We start from the raw sequence: 23,704 nt of genomic DNA on the forward strand, positions 1-23,704 counted from the left end.
ACATTTCTACCTTATCCATGTTTCCCAAAGTCCATAAATCCAACCATCCAGGATGTCCCATTGTGGCCGGTTTCTGTACCCCCACAGAGAGAATCTCTGCACTTGTAGACCACATCTTCAGCCTATTATCCATAACCTACTCTCCTTTATGAAAGACACCAACTATTTCCTCCACTGACTGTCCACAGTTCCTGTTCCTTTACCACATCACACCCTTCTCACCACTGTTGATGCCACATCACTTTATACTAAGATCTTTAATGCCACTGTCCTTTCCACTTATGAGTGCTATCGTTCTCAATGCCCAATGGATTCCAAACCTACAAACTCCTTCCTGGTTACTATCACCAACAATATCCTCAATCACAAATATTTCACCTTCGAAGTCATCACCTACAAACAAATCTGTGGTATGGCAATGGGCACCTGCATAGCTCCAGTCTATGCCAAACTATTCATGGGCCATCTAGAGGGAATCCTTCCTAACCAACCAGAACCTCAAACCCCTGACCTGTTTCATATTTATTGATGATCTCTTCATAATCTGGATTGAGGATGCGGCCACCCTATTCACAGTCCTCCAGAACCTCAACACTTACTCTCCCATTCACTTCACCTGGCCCTCAATGTAACAGGCCACCATCCTTAATGTTGACCTCCACCTCTGTCCATGTCAAACCTATCGACACCAGCAATACCTCCACCTGAATAGATGCCACCCATTCCATACCAAGAAGTCTCTTCTGTATAGCCTAGCCACCCTTGGTTGTTGCATATATAATGACAAGCAGTCCCTCTCAAAATATACCAAGGGTCTCACTGAAGCCTCCACAGACCAAAATTACTCTCCCAACCTTGTACAGAAACCTAGATGCAAGACCTGTCCCACCACCACCTACTCCAGTCCAGTCACAAAATCACCTGTCCCACCAAAGGCAGGGCTACCTGTGAAATCTGTCAAGTGATCTACAAGATACGCTGCAGCCACTGTGCTGTATTCTACATGGGCATGACAACCAACAAGCTGTCTGTCCACATGAATGACCACCGACAAACTATGACCAAGAAACAGCTGGGCGACCCAGTTGCTGAGCATGCTGCCACACAACATTCTTCATTTCAATTACTGTTTCACAGCCTGCACCATCTGGGTTCTTCCTGCCAACACCAGCTTTTCTGCCTTGCACAGGTGGGAACACTCCCTGCAATATATCATACATCCCCATAACCCTCCTGGCCTCATCCTTCATTAGTCACTGTCCTTCACCCACCTGTCCCCTTCCCTGTTGAAATCCAGCACTACACAACCTTCTTTCTCAGCAATAAACTCACAGTGTTTTTACTTCTCTTGCCCCCCTCCCCCACCACTCTCTGTCTAACCTCCCATCTGCAGCTAGCTGCTCTACGCTCTCCCCACTATGTCCCTGTATGCTCCCACAGGCAACACTTCATCATCCCCCAACACAACTCTTCATCCCCCACCCCTACCTTGCTGGCCCTCCCCCTCCCTGCCACAGTCTCTTCCTGACCCCCACCACCCAGATTGTCTCTCCCATCATATACTGTTGTTTGCAGTCTGGCCTCAATGACCAGAGACAGTGGTCATGTGTGTGTGTGAATTGCATTTGTGTGAAATGTGTGTGTTTTCAGTATTTCAGAAGAAGGGCTTTTGGCTGAAAGCTTACTCGTTTAGCAGCCTTTTTGTTGTGCCTGTCTGCAAACTAACATCTCCACTATATGGTGAGCAGTAATCTATCCTTTTCATAATATCGTCATTATTCTATCCTGGATTTTCCATTGTTTGATTTCATTATTGCTTGAATATGTTCTACATAATTTTTATGTAAAAAGTTTTTAATATTTATATGCAAGCCATAGTTACCAGTCATTTTACCATCAGCTCTCGCTCATTGCAAAGAGACTTGAATGAGAATTATTTTGGTGTTCATGGAACATGTTTCACTACGACTGTGCATAACACAGCACATTATTCTATTGCCTGCAATATCATTTTTCTCCACCATGGAAAAAAAAATCTGTTTGCAGGCCTTGGGCCAATGGAAACTCTAGTAACATGACCTAGAATAAATAGTCATATCTGGAAGTGCATTCAATAATTCTTTTGATAATGAAGTCATTGATGCTTCCAAGTGAATGCCAGTGAATAAGAATAAAATTTTGTCTACAACTACGAATTGTTTGTATTAATCTACACCTCTGCACTGCTTCCATATAACACACAAAAAGAATGAGAAAAAGAAAGAAAGAAAGAAAGGGTGGTGTAAGGTCATTACAGTAAGAAGCAGGAGCACAGTGTGTGACATCAGAACAATATTTTTCTAATATATTTTATTGTTTAGGTAATAGACTTCTGCTCCTCTCTTCCATTAAACTGGAAACTACAAATAAAATATTGTAACGATCAGATTTCCTTGTTTGTTTTATATGAGTATGTGTAAAAAAAGAGATAAACTTTTGTCATTATTGTAGTCATGGTGTTGATGAGGGCAAGAATGTTAATAATAATTTTAGTGTTTTAGAAGATGTAAGAACAAGATTGTAAATTTATGCAAAAAGAATGATAAATTAAGCAATGCAGGAAGTACCATACTGTGGAGAAGAGGGAAATGAAGGTAGAAACAGGAGAGAAAGAGGGAGAGTTGATATGTGGTAATTATCTTGGAGTTAGATCAGAGTTGTACTAGGGAGTCAACCAGAAGGATTCTTCTAAATGTAAAGAATGTGGAAGTTTTCTATTATTGCATTGGACATTGTGCGACTGTTAAAAGGAAATCTACTAACTGAAGAGTAAAATGAACCTAAATATTTCACACACACACACACACACACACACACACACACACACACACACACACACACACAACTTTCTTAGGCCCTGTAATGAATATTATTTTTTGTCTGAAAATGCACATGATATTATCGACTACATAAAAAAGGTCACTTCACTCCTTAGTTAATTCCACTCTTTTTTGCCTTTTTTTATTGTTCGAAGTGAAGGTCAGTAGACTTGTGGTGTGCTGAAAAACATTTAATTTGGGTTTCTATAATCTCAGAGATATTACTAACTGTCTTCTCACCTCGTGAGAAAATTCAGAATAGTTTAATTTAATTTCGTGGATATTGCTTTGGCAATGTAAGGAAAAAAAATGTAGTAAAGCAAAATCTGTAACATTTATAAATTGGGGATTGGTGATAGTTACTATGAAATGAAAGCAGAAATGCCAAATTAAACAATTATTATTTAACAAAAGAAGCTTTTTATACAGACGTCTGGCATCTCATTCATTAATTTCACAGTTTTGGACAATAACTTATGTGTCACAATGTTTAACTACATGTAACAACAAGCTGTATAAATATATGAATGTACACAAACTGACAAAATCCATACATTTTAAAATGTCCACGGATGAATAAATAAATAAATAACAAAGAATTTTTGCCATATTCCAGCGAAATATGTGATTATGATTGTGATTTTTATTGGTCCCGTAAATTACCTTTTGTACAGATATGTACTTGTAACATAGGACATGTCATTAGGCTTACAATCTAGATAATATGAAAGATAAAAGTATATAAAATAGCCTACACATTAAAAATGTGTAGGAGCTTTCACAGTATTTACACTCATGCTCATAAATTAAAGGTAATTGCAGAATGTGGTGCCACACAATGTGGCACTACATAAAACTGGTGCTAATAGCATAGGCACATAGGGAACACACATGACACAGATCTGTAAGTCCATGGTATTGGTGAAAAGTTGAGAAAACCAACCCAAAACACATGTACTACAAAACGCCGCTGTTTCCTGAGCATGTACACCGACATCAATATGGCATATGATCACCATGCGCATGTACACAGGCCGCACAACGGGTTGGCATTCTCTGGATCAGGTGGTCAAGCAGCTGCTGGGGTATAGCCTCCCTTCTTGCACCAGTGCCCATTGGAGCTACTGAAGTGTCCTAGGTGTTTGAAGACATATGTTGACCAAGAGCATCCCAGATGTGCTTGATGGGGTTTAGGTCTGGAGAAAAGGCAGGCCACTCCATTCACCTGATATCTTATGTTTTAAGGTGGTACTCTAAGATGGCAGCTCAGTGGGGTCATGTGTTATCATCCATCAGGAGGAATGTGGGACCCACTGCACCCCTGAAAAGGCAGACATACTGGTGCAAAATGATGTCCCGATACACCTGACCTGTTACAGTTCCTCTGTCAAAGACATGCAGGGGTGTACGTGCCTCAATCATAATCCCACCCTACACCATCAAACACGACCTCCATACAGGTCCCTTTCAAGGACATTAAGGGGTTGGTATTTGGTTCGTGGTTCACACCAGATGAAAACCCGGTGAGAATCACTGCTCAGACTATACCTGGACTCGTCTGTGAACATAACCTGTGACCACTGTTCCAGTGACCATGTACTGTGTTCTTGACACCAGGCTTTATGGGCTGTCTTGTGACCAGGGGTCAATGGAATGCACCTTGCAGGTCTCCGGGCGAATAAACCATGTCTGTTCAGTCATCTGTAGGTTGTGTGTCTGGAGACATCTGTTCCAGTGGCTGTGACAAGGTCCCAAGCAAGGCTACCTGCAGTACTCCGTGGCCATCTGCGGGCACTAATGGTGAGATATTGGTCTACTTGTGGTGTTGTACACCGTGAACGTCCCTTACTGTAGCGCCTGGACATGTTTCCTGTTTGCTGGAATTGTTGCCATCATCTTGAGATCACACTTTGTGGCACACGGAGGGCCCGTGCTATGACCTGCTGTGTTTGACCAGCTTCCTGTTGCCCTAGTATTCTACCCCTCATAACGTCATCAATATGTATTCTTTGAGCCATTTTCAACACACAGTCACCATTAGCACATCTGAAATCATCTGCACATTTACTTGCTGCACTGTACTCTGACATGCACCAACACACCTCTATGTATGTGGACTGCTACCAGAGCCACTATGTGACGACCGCAGGTCAAATGCACTGCATCGTCATACCCTGAGGTGATTTAAACCTGCAAACCGCCCATCAGAGCATTGTTTCACCATGTATCAGCATTATCCTTAATTTATGAACATGAGTGTATATATTATTACATCGTACACAATGACTTATGATGCAGTATATTCATAATATTACACGGTACAAAATGACTTATTATGATACATACAAAAATAATAATAATTTTGTGAGATGTAATTAGCTTATATTATACATCAGTGGTTCCTAATTATAGTTAATTTCTTTAACACTGATTTCTGTTGCTGGGTCTTTTTATGATGCATGAGATTTATCGCTCACAGGATGAACTTTTGATCACTGTTTGCTAGTGTAGTCAGCTACACTATAATATACACCTTGCATCAGAAACTTTTTTTAGAGTTTTGGGGAACACTTTCTCAGTTTTGAGGTCTTGTAATTCCGTTGGCATTGCTTGTATTAACTTAATGCCAGAGTATTTGGGTCCTTTTTCAAAAATCTTAAGTCTATGTTGAATGCAGCACAGTTGTTTCCTGTTCCTTGTGTTGTGTGTATGAACAGTCTCATTAGTCTCCAGTTTTGTGTGATCACGTAATGCACTCACAATGCTCTTGAATATATACAATGATGGAAATATTAGAATGTTTAGTTCTTTGAAACAACTTTTACACTATTCTTTTTGCTTCTTTTTCTATATAATTTGAATGGCTTGCTTCTGTAATGTGAATATTCTCTTCATTCCTGTGGTAGTTGAGTTCCCCCATACTGTGATCCCATATCACATGTATGGTTCAAAAAGTCCATAATAGACAGTGTACAAGAGGTCTTGGTAAGTATACTGAGCCAGTTGTTTCATTATAAATATCACTGAGCTTAGCTTACTGGAAACAGTATTTATCTTCTGTTTCCAATTTAGCTCACTGTCTATTGTAATGCCCAAAAACTTAACTGAGGCTACTTCTTCCAGTCCATTTTCATCTAAGAAAACATCCATCTCTTCTTCTTTTTGTTTATTTTTGAAGACCATGTACATAGTTTTTTTTTTTTTTTTCAGATTAATAATTAACCCATTTTCAGAGAGCCATTGTGCTGTGCTACTGACTGATATGAATGTATTTTGCTCAAGTGCCTCCAAATTGTTGGAAACATTTAGTACAGTCATATCATCTGCATAAAAAATTACAATAATCTTAGCCTGACTCTGGAGCAAATGCAAAAAGTATTCATAGTAAAGTCATATCAGTAATCGCAATTGGCAATAATGAAAGCACAATTAAACAAATTCCTAACAGGAACACAATTTCAGTTCATTTGAACAAAATGGAAGGAAATAAGTGTCTGATAGAGTAAGATGCCGTTGGAAAGGGATGCGACTAAAAAAAGAGAAAGAAAAGATGAGCACGTATTCTTATATAGAACAAAATACAGATGATAATGCTATGGCACTTTCATTATCCTAGGCGTACATATTTGCTTGAGTTGCAGTGCAGTTCATTGACTCAGTGGTTAAATTATATCTTTAACTCTTGATATTTCAATAGGAAAGGAAAATAGTATGTTATTACTTCGTGGGCAGGGCACAATATTGCAGTATGTTCATCAGTGGCGTATGGAGGACTAGCACAGCACATATAACTGAAGGGTTGCTCTGGAACTAAAATAAGTAAATTCTCTTTTATTTGTTTTATGTTATAGTAAGATGTGTAAATTTGAACTAAACTATAAATCGTTATAAAACAGTTGCAATAATATACTACACTAAAAATACTGGACTGTGCAACAACTGACATTCTGAGTAAGTATTCACTGAAAAAGTTTTGAGTTGTTGATATTATTTCTGATATGATACTTTGAGAGAAGTGTAATACTGAATATAAGAAACTTCATTTATAATTGAAAATATGAGGGAGCATGCTGATAATGTTGAACCGTTGATTTTTTGACTGAAATAATAGCTCATGTCTTTTTGTAATGTAAGTGAACGTTCAATATCTGCTCATGTTGCTTGAACACAGGTTTCACAAAACTATTTTACAGTCATATAGAGGTGCTGTTTTTACTTCATTACTTCTCAGTAAGTTGAAGTGGGGTGAAATGGAATTCCCCTCTCTTTTCATCACAGGAGGGAGAGCTTTCTGCATATTATAAGTATGTACTGAGATTATGCTGTCCTCTAGCAAGTGCAGTTGTATTGTTTGATCTACTTTCTCCTTTTGCAACATTTTCATCTATCCCTCATGTCATCCATCTTTGCCTCATGTATAGTCACATCCTCAGCTTCTCTTACTCTCATCCTTTACTTGTTGATCACACTCACTCCTCTGCTACTTCTCATATCTTCACACCCCATCTTTTGTCATTTCCCTGCATTTATATATTCTGTATTTCTCCAGTGGTTCTGGGTTTTGGATGACCTCCCTGCCCATTCCTTTTTTTATCTCATACAAGAAACATGAATTCTGTTAAGCTCAAAGCTCCAAATCAATTTCATGTAGTTTTTGTTGTCATTACAATTCCACCAATTTGCTGAATGTTGCAAGCTCCTGCTTCACTGTTGCTGTGTGTTCTTCAGATACAAGTAAACAGGGAATAGATTCAAGATAACAGCTGTATGTGAGTCAGTGAGTTTTGTTTGACACATTTAAATTATGTCTGTAGAACTGAGTCGTAACATTACTAATTTCCTCTCATGCTAAAGGTGTTCTTATAACAATTGGCATAATACAAGACTTCATTGTAGCCCTGTATTAAAGATGTTGGAGTTGCTTGATGTTGTTCTTCAGTAGAAAAAATTACTGATACATATTTTTTTTATTAATGTTGTAGGATATGTTGTTGCTATGTCAAAGCACTACAGCCATATAAAAGCCCTTGGTGGTCTGAGGTTTCTCAGATATTTTAGCAGGGAAGTAGGAAAACAGAGCACACATGTTTCTTCGGAAATATCTCTCATAAGGAACGTTGGCATTTTGGCCCACATTGATGCTGGTATGTAGATACTTTTGTACTAGTTCAGAGTATAGAAAGCATTTAATATTGTTAATTATTATTAATTTTACCCTTACCTATTTATTTATAATGAATTACCTTCTTCATTCTTTTGGTGTTATTAAGGAAAGACAACAACAACAGAGAGAATGCTTTACTATTCTGGAACAATTCACAGTATGGGTGAAGTTCATCGCGGCAACACAGTTACAGATTATATGGTCGAGGAAAGAAATCGAGGTAATATTCCCAATGTTTTCTAATATCTGTTCTTGTAAATCAATGTATTGATTGTTTACGAATGTATCTCCATTTAAATATCATTTCATTGTAGAGCAAGGTGTGAGTGAAATGTGTCAAACAAAAATTTCCTACTTGACTATAGTGAACACATACAGGATACCCTTTTTCTTCATATATCATATTGCACTGTATAGAATTAGATCATCAGAAGGGATGTTTGTATAGCAATTGAGGCTGTAATCTTCTTATACCTGGCACTGAGATGGAGTGACTTTGAAACACAATAAGGAACCTAAAATGCTATGATTTCATGTGCTATCATTTCTCTTGGAAATAAGTTTTACCTAGGTGGCTATCAAGCTGCATATCAACCCAGTGTGCCAACTTCTCATGGTATTACAGGCTTTGAAATAATTAACAGCTCAGTCATTCACAAATTGTTTCCTATAAATCTCATTGTAAAGGAGAACCATCAATGACATCCAACATGCCAAGTTACACAATAACAGATAGGATCAGGCATTTTATATATACATGTACATCTACATCTGTACTCTGCAAACCACTGTAAGTGCATGGTAAAACTACAACTGTTGAATGTAAATGAAGAAGCAGCAGTTTTTTTTTTTTTTTGAAGTAGTGACTTCACTGCTTTTATACTATTTATTTCAGTTTTTGTAACAAAAAAACAGTAATTTTTAATGCAGTTTCTAACAGCTACGTGAATTAATTAATATGTACCTAAAGTCATCCCTATGGGATCTTTTTAAACAAAAAATGAAAATGGATTACCTCAGCTGATTTTGAGATAACAGAATGTCCATTAGCACACTTTTAATTCACAGTTTGTATCTATTGTAGGTCAGTGTTCTTTTCTAATTTCAGTTTATATTGATGTCCTCTACACAGACAAGTTCTGCTGCTTTCAGTGGCCATGCCTCTGATATTTTCCTGCTGTGAGTTTAATGTATGTGATGCAAAATTAAAAACCATTGTGAGGATAATGGGAAAGATGAAAGTTACCTGTCATTTTAATACCACCTAAAAGAGACATGGTTATCACTACAAAACTGGAAGCTTCATCTTTATTATGCTTACTGCATTTTTTGTACCATCATTAATATCATACCTGCCATACATGACTACATGACTCTTGAATGAAAACCTGAACGATTTCATTCCGCAAAAACTTGGTAAAAGTTGCCAAGACCTAATGAAATGAAACAAGTGTGGTAGTGACCGACTGTGTAATTACAATTGCATCATAATAAATAACAATAACGTAAACAATACTACCTTTACGATATGAAGATGAACTTCTGACAATATGGTGCACTTCTACAAAATAAATGTGTATCAAGCATCATAAATTGATTTAGATGTGATGCACTGAGCAATATTGCATTTAATTATGTCTTTTTGTTTGTTTACTTGTCTGTGAGTTTGTGAGGAAGGGGGGAGGGTGTCTAAAAACAACAAATTTGGTTTTGATGGGGAAAAATGGAAGTGTTTGCAAACTTCCAAATTCCACTTCTAATCAATTTATTGAACATAGCAGTTTTACATGTTTGAAGAATACTTTGTGAATTATTGTTTTGTAGGTATCACTATTACTTCTGCTGCTGTTACCTTTTATTGGGATGAACACAAATTCAACCTAATTGACACCCCTGGTCATATTGACTTTACTATTGAAGTGGAGCGCACTCTAAATGTGCTGGATGGCGCTATTGTTATTTTGGATGGCTCTGCTGGTAAGTAATATCTAATTTACTCCCAAGTAAAATCATATTAAAATTTGCCCAAATATATAGCTTAAAATATATGAGAAAGCCACTTTCTCTCTCTCTCTCTCTCTCTCTCTCTCTCTCTCTCTCTCTCTCTCTCTCTCTGTTTTGTATCATATACACATGTGTGCCCTCCCATCCCCCCCCCCCCCCCCCCCAGCACACACACACACACACACACACACACACACACACACACTCTTTGTAGCACATGTAGCTTAAGAGCTGCTTGGAAATCCGAGAATAGTTTAAACTGTAGAAAAGCCAGAAGTGAGAGGGAGAGGGTGAGTGTGGATGCATAATGAGGGTATATGAGTTAGGAGCTGGAATGATGTGTAAGGGAACAAAGAATGAAAATAAAAGAAAATCAAACTTCTAGAAGGAGAATGCCATATACTGGGGTAAATGTAACTACCCCTGCTGGAAAATATTGTAGTATTTGTTATGAAGATTTAGTGAAGCACCAAATACATGCACATTTCCCAATTAATGCTTATCTGTTTGGGTTTTTGGCATTGTCATATGATTTTGAGTAGAAAGTTAACATTTCTGGATGCTGTTATGAGGTTCTGCTTTTCTCTAAAATTATTTTTTGTAAATATAAATTTCAGATTAAAAATCTGGAAATATGGTGTACTTCATTGCTTATGATATATTTGCAAAATTTACATAAAGTTTGGCTCTTTTATGAAAACTAAAATTATTTATGAATTTAGATAAATTACTATTTATTCGTGCAAATATTATAGACTTTTGGAAATATAAAAATTATTGTGTTGACCATAACAAATGACATAAAAGAGGAAAAGTTATTTTCTTTGCAAAGAAAGATTAATTAACAGTTTATATGCTTTTTGTATACTGAAGCAATAGAAGAAGTTTTTAAGACATACTAGTAGTTTAAGATTATGATCACAGTCTGAGATAATTAAATTTTGATGTGAATTTCACCAATATACAGCATCTTTGACATGTTGTCAACTAAACTGCAGGTTCTAAAGAACAAGTGAACAGGTTTGTTTTCCTAGTCAAGCATCATTCTGATACAAAGGATCTACAAGTTTAACAAAGAAATATTTCACCATTGTACTGCAAGACATGAATGTAACTTATACCCTGGTTACATGAAGTCTGAGTGTAGATGAATTGATTGACTAATAGTCGCCAGACTAAATACAGTTCTTTGGGTCAAAGGCACAGTGCCACACAATCCAATTGTTGGAGTTTCAGGTTCTAATAGTTCTAGGGATGTTTGGGTATAGCTTAACAAATACTGAACTATGGAAGGTAAGTGCAAGTACAACATACACAAGTGGAGTTGTTGCACTGACACTAGTGTGACTGTGGTGATATTCGGACATTGAGCCACATTGTGAGTGAGTGCCTAAATAGATGTTTTCCTGGTGGTATCTAGAGTCTACATGAATCAGAAAATTAGGTGCTCCACTATGTTGAGTCTTATGGCATTTGTGTTTAGTCTGGCCCATTTAATGTCTGTATAGTGTAAATAGCTGTACGTGTAATTTTTGTTTTTGTTTTGAGTTTGTTACTACAATTGATGGTTATGATGATAATAAACACTCATTCAAGAGAATCACTTCAAGGTATTTTCTGCAAAGCCAATAAGACTTTTGAAAGTTGCGCAAAATCACTGAGCTGTTATTTCAAATATTTTGTTACCAATAATTTCACTTTTTGCCTTGAAATTGAAATATTGTGGCACGATCATATTCCCCCCGCCTTCCCCCCAGCTGGTCACGCTAGCATGGTTTGGGTTTTATGAGTTCTGGTGCCAGTGTTTGGTGGAGATGGCACCATGCCGAGCCTTGCTGCGGTGGTGCAACACAGCATTTGAGAGCCTGGGGGTGCAATTTGAAAGCAGCATCAATCTGAAGCCAACTTTGGGTCAAGTGAGCAACAGCACATGCAATACTTTAAGTATGGGACTAGGTCAAGGTCTCATTTTTGTCTCAGAGTCTCTGGCTCTGAGAGACTGTCACCAGACATTGGAGCTGGGGTGTGGAACTTGGTATCAGAAATATGAAGCCAAGTTGGCTGCATAAACATGAGGTAGTGCCATGAGCTGGTGTGGGCAGTGGCAGACAAGCCTTGGGTTCGATGCCAGGTGTGCTGTGGCACTTTCTTATTGGTGTGGCTGCCCAAGGGGTTGACTGCTGTCATCAACTGAGGGTGCTGCAGTGGGCAATGAGTTTAAATTACCAGAATGAGATGGTCCCTTGACAGACAGATTGTGCTGTGGTGTTGGAGGGTCTGGCTATGTGACTGCATGAATTGTTAGTGCAGCATCTCATGTCCCATATTTCCTCCCCCCCCCCCCCCCCCGAATAAATTAATCCTAGACCTTCGAATTGATAACACTCCCACCCTCATTCTCACATACTTTTGCATGTATTTTCCATACCTTCCTGTCCTGCACAAACTTGTTGAACTTCGATCTTACCAGTCTACCCCTCCTGCCACCCCCCCCTCCCCCTCTCTTCCCTTACTTCATCATGCAGATACCAATCTTACCAAATCCATTTACACCTGCTGTCCCCATTCTTTAGGCATGTACACCCACCAACCTCCATCCTACTATCATCATTTTTTAATGTATTTTTTACTTTCATATTGTATTTTTACATCATTTATCATTTGTTTTTACCTTTCACTTTCGGCCCTACTCCTTCAGGTTTCACCTCTCGTGCCCATACTTCATCTGTACTGTCCTTTTTGTGAGCTTTTTCTGGGTAATTTAGCATATCTTACATATTTTTATGAGCTTTTTCATATTTTTGTGCATTTTTTTTATCTCCCACTACGTATCCTTGCTCCTTCCATCTACACCAATATAGAAAAATTTTCCAGTTCCTGTTGAGAAGTGAGTCCCATATGCTGTTCCTGAGTTGTTTCCAAGCTCTCGAAATCCCTCCCCCAAATAGCCTGACCATCAAATTATCCATTTCTGGCTGCTACCTCCATTCCATGGTGACCTCTACCTGTTCACATTCTGTCAGTCCATAGCCCTCACCAACCTAGTACTGTAAAACCAAGTAAATCAGGCCCAAACCTTTTTGCAACACTACCTGTCTATCCATAAACTTCATCAACTCTGCAGTGCCAAATTCCTTCATCCCATCTTTCACACTGAAGCCCTTGCCCCGCAGGAACTAGAGCAGCATTCGCAGCATCACCTCAAAAAAACCCTCCAAACTGTTCACAACTATCCCTGCCACCTCTACAAGAGCCTCCTGATTTGCTCCACACTCCATCATAGCCAACAAATGGTGCCTTGCACATCTACTACATTTACTGCACCTTCAAAAGCTCCCTCCCACCATATAGAACTCAGCACCTAACAGACCCAAAACATAATCATGAACCTATCTTCCAAAAGCTTAGTCCCACAAAAGCATCAGTTCTTTCCAACACCATATCTTTTGTCCCACTCCAAATTCAGTCATTCTGGGCTTCTTAAAGACCTTCTTTCCTTTTTCCACTCCCTACAGTGGAAACAATTTTTTGCCACCAACCCTACAAATCAGACTCAATGCAAAAGCAATACTGAACCCTGCCTGACTCAGTTTACTCCTCCATCCAACCATGATCCACCCCTACTGCCCCCTAATCATCCCTTGTTATTAACATTCCAGAATTTCTTAGCTTCAGTCCTTGCCTCACAATTAATTCCTAAATTCCTCAACATCGGAACCAACCTTTTGTCTGCAGAAAGAATTGCAGTCCATGACATACGCTTTGATGCTGCCCTTATAATCCTACCTGCCAATAAAGGCTCCACCATTGGAGTTTTGAACCACTTAGATTACCTGGCAGAGGGATTCTGCAAGGTGTTGGATTTTCCACAGTGACCCATTTGAGAAATCCAACAAGATATCCAGTCCCTGCTTAAATCCTTAGGCCCATCCCAGAACCTCTCCCATGAGTCTATCCCTCTCCTCAGCTGTATCAATCCCAACTCCTACTTTCTACATGTCTAGAAAGTCCATAAACCCAACTACTTAGAACACCCCATTGTTGCTCTGATGGACCAACACCTGTAGCCTATTACATGTGACCTACCTTCATACATAAAAGACACCAACTGTTTCATCTGATGACTCTTCACAGATCCTATTCCTTTACCACATTTTGTCCTGTTCATCACTGTTGCAGCTACCTCCCTCTTCACTAAAATCTCTAAGGTCCATGGCTTTGCCACTATTGAACACTAGCTTTGCCAGTGCCCAACTGACTTCAAAAATGTAACCTCCTTCTTGGTCACCATTTTCAACTACATCCTCATACACGGCTACTTGTCCTTTGAAGGCATCACCTGTAAAAAATCTGTGGTGCAGCAGAGAGCACCTGGATGGCACCATCCTACACCATCGTATTCATACACCATCTAGAGGAATCCTTCCTAATCACCCAGAATCCCAAACCCCTCACCTATTTCTGATTCATTGATGACATCTTCGTGATCTGGATTCAGGGTGTGGACACCCCAACCACATTCCTCCAGAACCTCAACATCTTCTCCACCATTTGCTTCACCTGACACCCACTTCAAGGGTGGCTACATTGGTACCTCTATCTGTATCAAACCTATCAACCATGGGCAAATCATCTTCTTCGACAGCTGCCACTCATTCCATAGCAAGAAGTCCCTTCTTAACAGCCTAACCACTTGTGGTTGTCATATCTGCAATGACGGGCAACCGCTCTCCAAATATACCAAAGGTCTCAGTGAGGCCTTCAAAGGCCAAAATTAGCCACCCAACTTTGCACAAAAACAGATCTCCCAGACATTGTCTCTCCAGTCACCTATCACCTCCCACATACCCATTGTGCAGCCACAAAGGAGCAATCCCCTCATGACTCAGTACCACTCAGGACCAGAGCAACTGAATCTGATCCTCCAGCCTTGACACAGCCATTTCCTGTCCTATCAAAGGCACAAAGGCAGAGCTATCTGTTAAAGCAGTCATGTCATCTACAAATTAAGCTGAAATCACTGTGCTGCTTTGTACATGGGAATGATGACTAACAAGTTGTCTGACTGCGTGAATGGCCATCAACAAACTGTGGCCAAGAGACACCTGGACCAGCCAGTTGCTGAACATGTTGCCCAATGACTGCTTCACAGCCTGTACCACCTGTATCCTTCCTACCAACTCCATATTTTGTGAACTGCGCAGGTGGGAACTCTACCTGCAGTATATGCTACATTCCCATAACCCCTCTGACCTCAACTTTTACTAGTCCCTGTCCTCCACTTACCTATCCCCTTGTCTGATCCCACTACAGCACAACACTGCCTTTTATTCCACTGCCTTTTATTCCACTGCCTTTTATTCCACTGCCTTTTATTCCACTGCCTTTTATTCCACTGCCTTCTATTCCACTGCCTTCTATTCCACTGCCTTCTATTCCACTGCCTTCTATTCCATCAATTCATATACTAGTGCTTTTCTTCTTTACGTCTCTCCTTTTTCCCACCCCCACCCCCCTCAACTTCCTGATTGGACCTATTAGCCCCTACCCTGTCCCGAACACACCCCTGCACACTCCTCAAGCAGCACTGTGTCTTCCCCTACCCCACCCTGCAACGCCCCTCCCCCCCTCCCCCCGATCTCTTTCACTGCCCCATGCCTCCTTACTGCAGAAGTAGTCCTTTTGGCCAAAAGCTGAAATATACAGAAGTCTTTCCATTGTGCCTGTCCGCGACTCAACATCTCCTTTATGTGGTGAGTAGCAATCTATCTTTTTCAAAGGATTGTTGTTATTCCATCCTCGACTTTCCACTGTGTGTGGGTCAGATGTTCTTCACATTTTCTGATATGCGAGCAGAGTTGTGCAGTATTATTTTTGTTTCTCTTGTAGGGTTAGTTTTTTTGGGCCAAAGTCATATTTCTTAAAAATGATATTTACATTTATCTTAGGTGAAATTCTTTGTGCCATCTTTTAAGCTTTTATTATTTTATTACTGAGAGATAAGTATCTGATTCTCTTTGTTTAGTTTTTTATTATTGTTACATTTGAAGTGAACTGATTTGATGATTAAGTGTGAGTGTTTTCCTTGTTTATTTATGTATTTGTTCTGGCATTGTAAAGTGTTGTTAGTAAACCAAAGCATTTGGTCAGAAGCCCACACGTATTAAAATTCTAATCAAATACCATTCCCAACCAGCACCACACTTTATATATTCAGTCTTGTGTTAATTTTATTTTTTTATTTGTTCTCATTGTTCTTAATGTTTATGGATCAAAATTAAGATTTTACTTCCTATAATCATACAGTGATGGATGGATATGTGTGTGTGCGCGCGAGTGCATACCCGTCCTTTTTTCCCCCTAAGGTAAGTCTTTCCGCTCCCGGGATTGGAATGACTCCTTACCCTCTCCCTTAAAACCCACATCCTTTCGTCTTTCTCTCTCCTTCTCTCTTTCCTGATGAGGCAACAGTTTGTTGCGAAAGCTTGAATTTTGTGTGTATGTTTGTGTTTGTTTGTTTGTGTGTCTATCGACCTGCCAGCGCTTTCGTTCGGTAAGTCACCTCGTCTTTGTTTTTACATACAGTGAATAATTTAGACTTCTTATAATTTATATTCTTTTATTTTTTTATCACTAAAATTTAACTTCTTATCTACAGGTGTTGAGGCTCAGACACTGACGGTATGGAGGCAGGCAGACCGCTATGGTATTCCACGTATTATTTTTGTTAATAAAATGGATCGTAGAGATGCAAGTCTGAACTTATCTGTAGAATCTTTAAAATACAAGCTGGATTTAAATCCATTGCTCATTCAACTGCCAGTCTATGATGAGGAGAAAAAGTTTTCAGGCATTATTGATCTTGTTTCACTAAATATTCTGTCATGGAGTGAAAAGGACCAAGGGAAGACTTACACCCGAACACCAGTTTGTCAGCAACGACATGGTAAGCTTTGGGAAAGAGCAACTGAATCAAGAAATTCACTTATTGACCAGCTGACCACCTTAGATGATGAGTTAGCAGACCTTGTTATTCAGCATGACAGTATGGAGAGCATTTCATCAGAGCCACTTTTAAAATCACTGAGAAATGTTTCATCATCTCAGGTGAGACAAAACTGAACATTTTCTTTATTGTAATCTGTTATTAGATCCATGAAGTATGATTCACATAATATATTCATTTGAGAATGTGATTCCTTTGTATTTTAAGCCTTATTACATTATCATCATTCCTAGTCCAGACTGAGATATTAACAATTACAAGTGATAAGGAAAATAAAGTTGATTTAAAATGTCATCTTATGAAATAATGTGATTGTCTGTTAGCAGAGGGAAAGAAATGTCATTACTGGATTTCAGTCGTATTCCTTCTTTGATTCACACTTGATACATACATGCACAGTGTGGTTAAAGATAAAACAGAAACTATAGTAAAAACAATTTAGTATTATTTATTTTCTACATTATCATTGTCATATCTTTTGGCATGTTCCACTGGGACATATAAGTATGAGGCATGTTCAGAAATTAAGTGTATTATATTTTTATTTTTTGAAACAAGTATTTTTGAAAAAATACAAGATAAGGGTCTCATAATATCATTGTGCATTGATGGTTCCCCCCTGAGGCAAAAATTCAGCCAAAATGATGCCTTTTTGGTCAAAAGACACTGAGGTCATGATTGTTTTGCCTGAAATGGTGGTTCTGAATTTTTTGGCAGGTGGGGAATTCATGTGAAACCACTGTGTTTTTGTCTCAGGCATGTAGCAAACCACCCATGCTTCATCTCTGGTCACAATAGAGCTCAGGAAATCCTTATCTTCCAAGTGAAGTTGCTCAAGAAACTTGCGGGTGCCATTGACCTGATTTTTCTTGTGCTGCTCAGTTAGTTGTTTTGGGACTCATCTTGCATATGGTTTGTTTGTGTGTCTTGCAGAAGAGATTTCCTTAGAGTTGTGGAAACATAGCAGGAATTTCATCCACTGATGATTGGCAGTCTTTACAAACACTTCCTCAATTTTGTGCACCCACTCATCAGTGGAGGCATCCATTTGCAGAGAAAATTTTTGCCTGATTTCTCCATTTCTAAAAAGCTGTTTCAGTATGTTTTTTGCTATTTTTATATCTTTTTGTCAATAATTTCCCTAAATTTTATTTACACTTTTCAGCAATAAAAGCTGAAGAAAAAATCATTGCTAGCATATTTGCAGCATCTTTTATTTTTATATAAATTCAAGAAGCATGAAAATTATACATCTGATGAAAACATAAATCAAGCATGAATGTTTGGAAAACATGTATCTTGTCATTTAAGTTAGTAGGGCCTAGCCTATGTACATAATCCACAAATCAGTCTGAAAAAGACATTGATACCATGACTTCCATATTACTGGGGGTCAGAGCTGTTCTCCTGTCAGACATTGTATTACAATATGTTGAAAATGTCTTCTATCGACACTACTCCCTGCAATCTGCTAAACCATCACTGCAGCTTCCACAAGATGCTTATACTCTGATGCAGAGACATCTACATCTTATTTTCCCTACAAGAACTAGCAACTAAATCCCTAAAGTTCTTGTAGAATGGGCATTTGCTTCTTTAGCTGAGAGACTTTAACACTATCTGGATCGCCTTCCATTATGTTTCTAGGATCAGGGACAATATGATAGAAGAAATAACAATCTTTTCTATGTCACACTCCATTAAGTTGTTCAATTTTATCAGACTTGCTCTACCTACACCTTGAAACAGAGATGTTAAATGTGCTTGCATTTGGTTTGGAAGTTCATGAAGTTTATCTGAGGACGTATCATGGAGGAGGAGGTAGTTAGTTGCATCCTCTGTTCATTTAAAGCTCTTTGGAAGGTGACTAAGCTTAGATTGTGGAACATAAATTAATGGTACCCTGGAGCTCTATAATGTCAGCATCAAATTGAAAAATTCTGAGCAATGGCCAGCAAGAAAATAGCTAGGCACTGTTTTCACTTCATTAGAGGTTGAGGCTTTAAATTAGTTCACAGCAACACTCTCATCTTCAACAGTTTGACAAATTCTATTATGGTGAAACCCCACTTTTACACTTTTCAAGGGACTTCAAAAAAGATGGTGTAAGATGCAGGAAAATGTAAAATGTGGGAAAACTGTAAAAGTTATGTATAGGATACCTCCTTGCGTTTTCCCACTTAATGTATGATATATGTACATAACAGTCATCAAAGACTTGTCAGGGTTTGTTTATTATCTAATAAAGGTTTATTATCTAATAAAAACCACTGATGTAACCGGAATTAATAACTTTCTGGGAAGTAGTAACATTTGACTCAATCTCATTTAACATAATCGATGTTTTTGAAAGCCTGCAACTGTCATTCATTACATAAATAATGAAATAATGCACTAATACAAGAGAAGGAAAGTTGCTACTCACCATATAGCGGAGATGCTGAGCTGCGATAGGCACAATAAAAAGATTCACACAGACATAGCTTTCGGCCATTAAGGCCTTTGTCAGCAGTAGACACACACACACACACACACACACACACACACACACTCACGCAAGCGCAACTTGCACACACATCTGCAGTCTCAGAGAGCTGAAACTACACTGCAAGCAGCAGCACCAGTGGATGATGGGAGTGGCGACTGGGTGGGGGTAACGAGGAGGCTGGGGTGGGGAGGGGGAGGGATAGTATGGTGGGAGTGGCGGACAGTGAAGTGTTGCAGTTTAGACGTAGGTTAGGAGAGAAGGTGTGGAGGGGGGAGGGGGTAAGTGGCGTAAAGGAGAGAAATAATAATAAAAATAAAAATAAAAGAAATTAAAAGACTGGTTGTGGTGGTCGAAATGATGTGGTGGTCGAAATGATGGCTGTGTAGTACTGGAATGGGAACAGGGAGGGGGCTGGATGGGTGAGGACAGTGACTAACGAAGGTTGAGGCCAGGAGGGTTACGGGAACGTAGGATGTATTGCAGGGAAAGTTCCCACCTGCGCAATTCAGAAAATCTGGTGTTGGTGGGAAGGATCCATATGGCACAGGCTGTGAAGCAGTCATTGAAATGAGGACAGCTTGTTGGTTGTCATGCCTACATAGAAAGCAGCACAGTGGTTGCAGCTTAGCGTGTAGATCACATGACTGGTTTCACAGGTAGCCCTGCCTTTGATGTGATAGGTAATGTTAGTGACCGGACTGGAGTGGGTGGTGGATGTATGGGACAGGTCTTGCATCTAGGTCAACTACAGGGGTATGAGCCATGAGGTAAGGGATCCGGAGGAGGGGTTGTGTAAAGATGGACGAGTATATTGTGTAGGTTTGGTGGACTGTGGAATACCACGGTAGGAGGGGTGGGAAGGATAGTGGATAGGACATTTCTCATTTCAGGGCACGACAAGAGCTAATCAAAACCCTGGCGGGGAATGTAATTCAGTTGCTGCAGTCCCGGATGGTACTGAGTTATGAGGGGAATGCTCCTCTGTGGCTGGACTGTGGGACTTTGGGAGGTGGTGGGAGACTGGAAAGATAAGGCACGGGAGATTTGTTTTCGTACAAGGATGGGAGGATGATTACGGTCAGTGAAGGCATTAGTGAGACCCTCGGTATATTTAGAGAGGGACTGCTTGTCACTGCATATGCGATGACCACGGGTGGCTAGGCTGTATGGAAGGGACTTCTTGGTACAAAACGGGTGGCAGCTGTCGAAGTGGAGGTATTGCTGGTGGTTGGTATGTTTGATATGGACGGAGGTACTGATGTAGCCATCTCTGAGGTGGAGGTCAACATCTAGGAAGGTGGCTTGTTGGGTTGAGTAGGACCAGGTGAAGCGAATGGGGGAGAAGTTGTTGAGGTTCTGGAGGAATGTGAATAAGGTGTTCTTACCTTCAATCCAGGTAGCAAAGATTTCATCATTGAATCTGAACCAGGTGAGCAGTTTAGGATTCTGGGTTTTTAGGGAGGTTTCCTCTAGATGGCCCATGGAAAGGTTAGCATAGGATGGTACCTTGTGGATGCCCATAGTCGTACTGCAGTTTTATTTGTACGTAATGCCTTCAAAGGAGAAGTAATTGTGGGCGAGGACATAGTTGGTCATGGAGACTCGGAAAGAGGTTGTTGGTTTGGAATCCATAGGGCATCTGGAAAGGTAGTGTTTGATAGCAATAAGGCCATGGGTATTAGGAATGTTAGTATACAGGGAGGTGGTATCAATAGTGATGAGCAGGGAAGTGTGTGGTAAAGGGAGAGGAACTGCGGAGAGTCAGTCGAGGAAATGGTTGGTATCTTTTATACAGGAGGATAGGTTCCGGGTAATAGGTTGGAGGTGTTGGTCTACAAGAGCAGAGAGTCTCTCAGTGGGGGCACAGTAACCGGCCACAATGGGGCGTCCTGGGTGGTTGGGTTTATGGACTTTAGGAAGCATGTAGAAGGTGGGAGTGCGGGGAGTGGTAGGGGTAAGTAGAGAGATGGACTCTGGGGGGAGGTTCTGGGATGGGCCTAAGGATTTGAGTAGTGACTGGAGATCGTGCTGGATTGCTGGAATGGGATCACTGTGGCTTGGTTCACAGGTGGAAGTACCTGGCAGCTGATGGAGTCCTTCTGCCATGTAATCCCTGTGGTTCAAAACTACGGTGGTGGAGCCTTTGTCTGTAGGAAGGATTATAAGATTGAGATCAGTTTTTAGATGGTGGGCTGCGGTTCTTTCTGCAGATGTAAGGTTGGTATGCATGTTGAGGGATTTGGGGAATGATGGTGAGGCAAGGTTCAAGGATAAGTAATTCTGGAAAGTTAACACGGAGTGGTTTGGAGGCGGTGGGGGTAGATTGTGGTTGGATGGAGGAGTGATCTGAGTTAGGCAAGGTTCAATGTTGGTCCTTGGTTAGTCTGATTGGTCGTGTTGGTGGCGAAAAAGTGTTTCCACTGTAGGGACCAGGAGAAGGTAAGAAGGTCTGTGACTGGTCCTGCATGGTTGAATTTGGGAGTGGGGCAAAAGGTGAGGCCTTTGGAAAGGACTGATATTTCTGTAGGACTAAGGCTTCTGGAGGAAAGGTTCATGACTGTGTTGCAGGTCTGTTTGGGATTTGAGTTCTGTGTGGTGGTAGGACGGAGTTTCGGAGGGTGGGGTAAGTGTAGTAGGTCTGCGAGACAAGGTTTGTCAGCTATGAGGGGGCGTGGGGGAGGTTTGGATGTTGTTGTAGAAGTGGTGGACAGTGGTACTCCGAGGTGGGAGTAGGAAGTGAGCAGGATGCAGAGCTTTTTGAGGTGGCATTGTGCATGTTGCTCAAGTTCCTGCAGGGCAAGAGTTTCAATGTGTGTTATGGGTTCCAGGAATCTGGGATTACATAGCAGGAGAATTTTGCGGATGGAGAGAAGGTACTGCAAGGAGGATTGGGCTTGGTTTATATGGTTTTGCAGGACTAAGTTGGTGAGGGTTAAGGATTGGCGGAATCTGAACAGGTGGAGGTCATTGTGGAAGGAGGGGTGGCAACCAGAGATGGATATTTTGATGGTAAGGCCATTAGGGGGGATTTCATGAGCCAAGCAACCACGCAGGAAAAGAATGTGGGACTGGGATCTGGCTAGGGATAAGGAAACTTTACTGTATTGACGCAGATGGAAGGAGCAAGGATCCATGGTGGTGCAAAAATGTGAAAAAATACGTAAGAAAGTAGAATTACGTCCGAAAAATTATGCAAAAATACACCCAAATATGTGTGAAAAGTACAAAATGGATGCACAGGGGGAAAAAAGAGATAAAATCTGAGGAAGACAACGATAGTGGAAGGCAAAAACGCACTAAAATTGGTGAGAAGTCACAAAGGTTAAAGTAGAGAATAACTTATCATTAATAAATATAAGTGTATTACTATGGGTAGCAGGTTTCAGGGTTGATAAGCATAGAGAATGGAGACGGCAGATGTGACTGGATAAGGTGGATTTAGTGGGTGCGATCAGGGATAGAATGGAGAAAGTGCAGGGGTGTGGGGAGGGATTCGTAATTAGAAATGTAAGATCATGTGGCACGGTAAAAGTGTGGGAGATAACACGCAAAAATACTGGAACTGACACAGGGAGCATGATCAGTTTGAAGGTATAAGCTTAATTATATTTGGGAGAGTAATGTGGGACATAAGATGCTGGACCAACAATCAGCGTGTTCTTGATGCTGACTGTTGCGCGCGGCCGAGTCCGTTGATACAGTGTGGCTCATAAGTAGTGCGTCCAGTGCGGTTCGTAAGGCAATAATGGAAACACAGGAAAGAAAAGAAAGAAGGATGGACATTGAGTATAGCGACGCAAAACAAAGTAGTTACAAAGGAAAACAGCACAGGGTTAGGATCGAAGAAAAGCCATCAGGGAAAAATCAAACAATGGAAAATCCAGGATGGAATGTAACAATACGAGAGAAGGAAAGATGCTACTCACCATATAGCGGAGATGCTGAGCCATGATTGGCACAATAAAAAGATTCACACAAACATAGCTTTCAGCCATTAAGGGCTTTGTCAGCAGTAGACACACATACATACCTATTACCCGGAACCTATCCTCCTATATAAAAGATACCAACCATTTCCTTGATCAACTCTCCACAGTTCCTCTCCCTTTACCACGCTATTGATGCCACCTTCCTGTACACTAACATTCCTAATGCCCATGGCCTTACTGCTATCAAACACTACC

At 40.2% G+C, this 23,704-nt stretch overlaps 1 protein-coding gene across 6 annotated transcripts in view; it reads left to right on the plus strand.

The window, feature by feature from the left end:
• Positions 1 to 23,704, plus strand: part of LOC124601449 (ribosome-releasing factor 2, mitochondrial) — a 225,640-nt gene that overhangs the window by 67,381 nt on the left and 134,555 nt on the right. For 5 of the 6 annotated variants that reach the window (XM_047136246.1, XM_047136248.1, XM_047136249.1 and 2 more), the window contains 4 exons: positions 7,841 to 8,002; positions 8,129 to 8,242; positions 9,847 to 9,999; positions 16,685 to 17,133. In XM_047136246.1, coding sequence (XP_046992202.1) covers positions 7,841 to 8,002; positions 8,129 to 8,242; positions 9,847 to 9,999; positions 16,685 to 17,133 — 878 coding nt within the window. Of the gene's footprint in view, positions 1 to 1,690; positions 1,741 to 7,840; positions 8,003 to 8,128; positions 8,243 to 9,846; positions 10,000 to 16,684; positions 17,134 to 23,704 lie in introns of those variants that run through there. The other variant, XM_047136250.1, reaches the window with a different exon arrangement.

Source organism: Schistocerca americana, chromosome 1, assembly GCF_021461395.2.
Source record: "Schistocerca americana isolate TAMUIC-IGC-003095 chromosome 1, iqSchAmer2.1, whole genome shotgun sequence".
Lineage (NCBI taxonomy): Eukaryota > Metazoa > Arthropoda > Insecta > Orthoptera > Acrididae > Schistocerca > Schistocerca americana.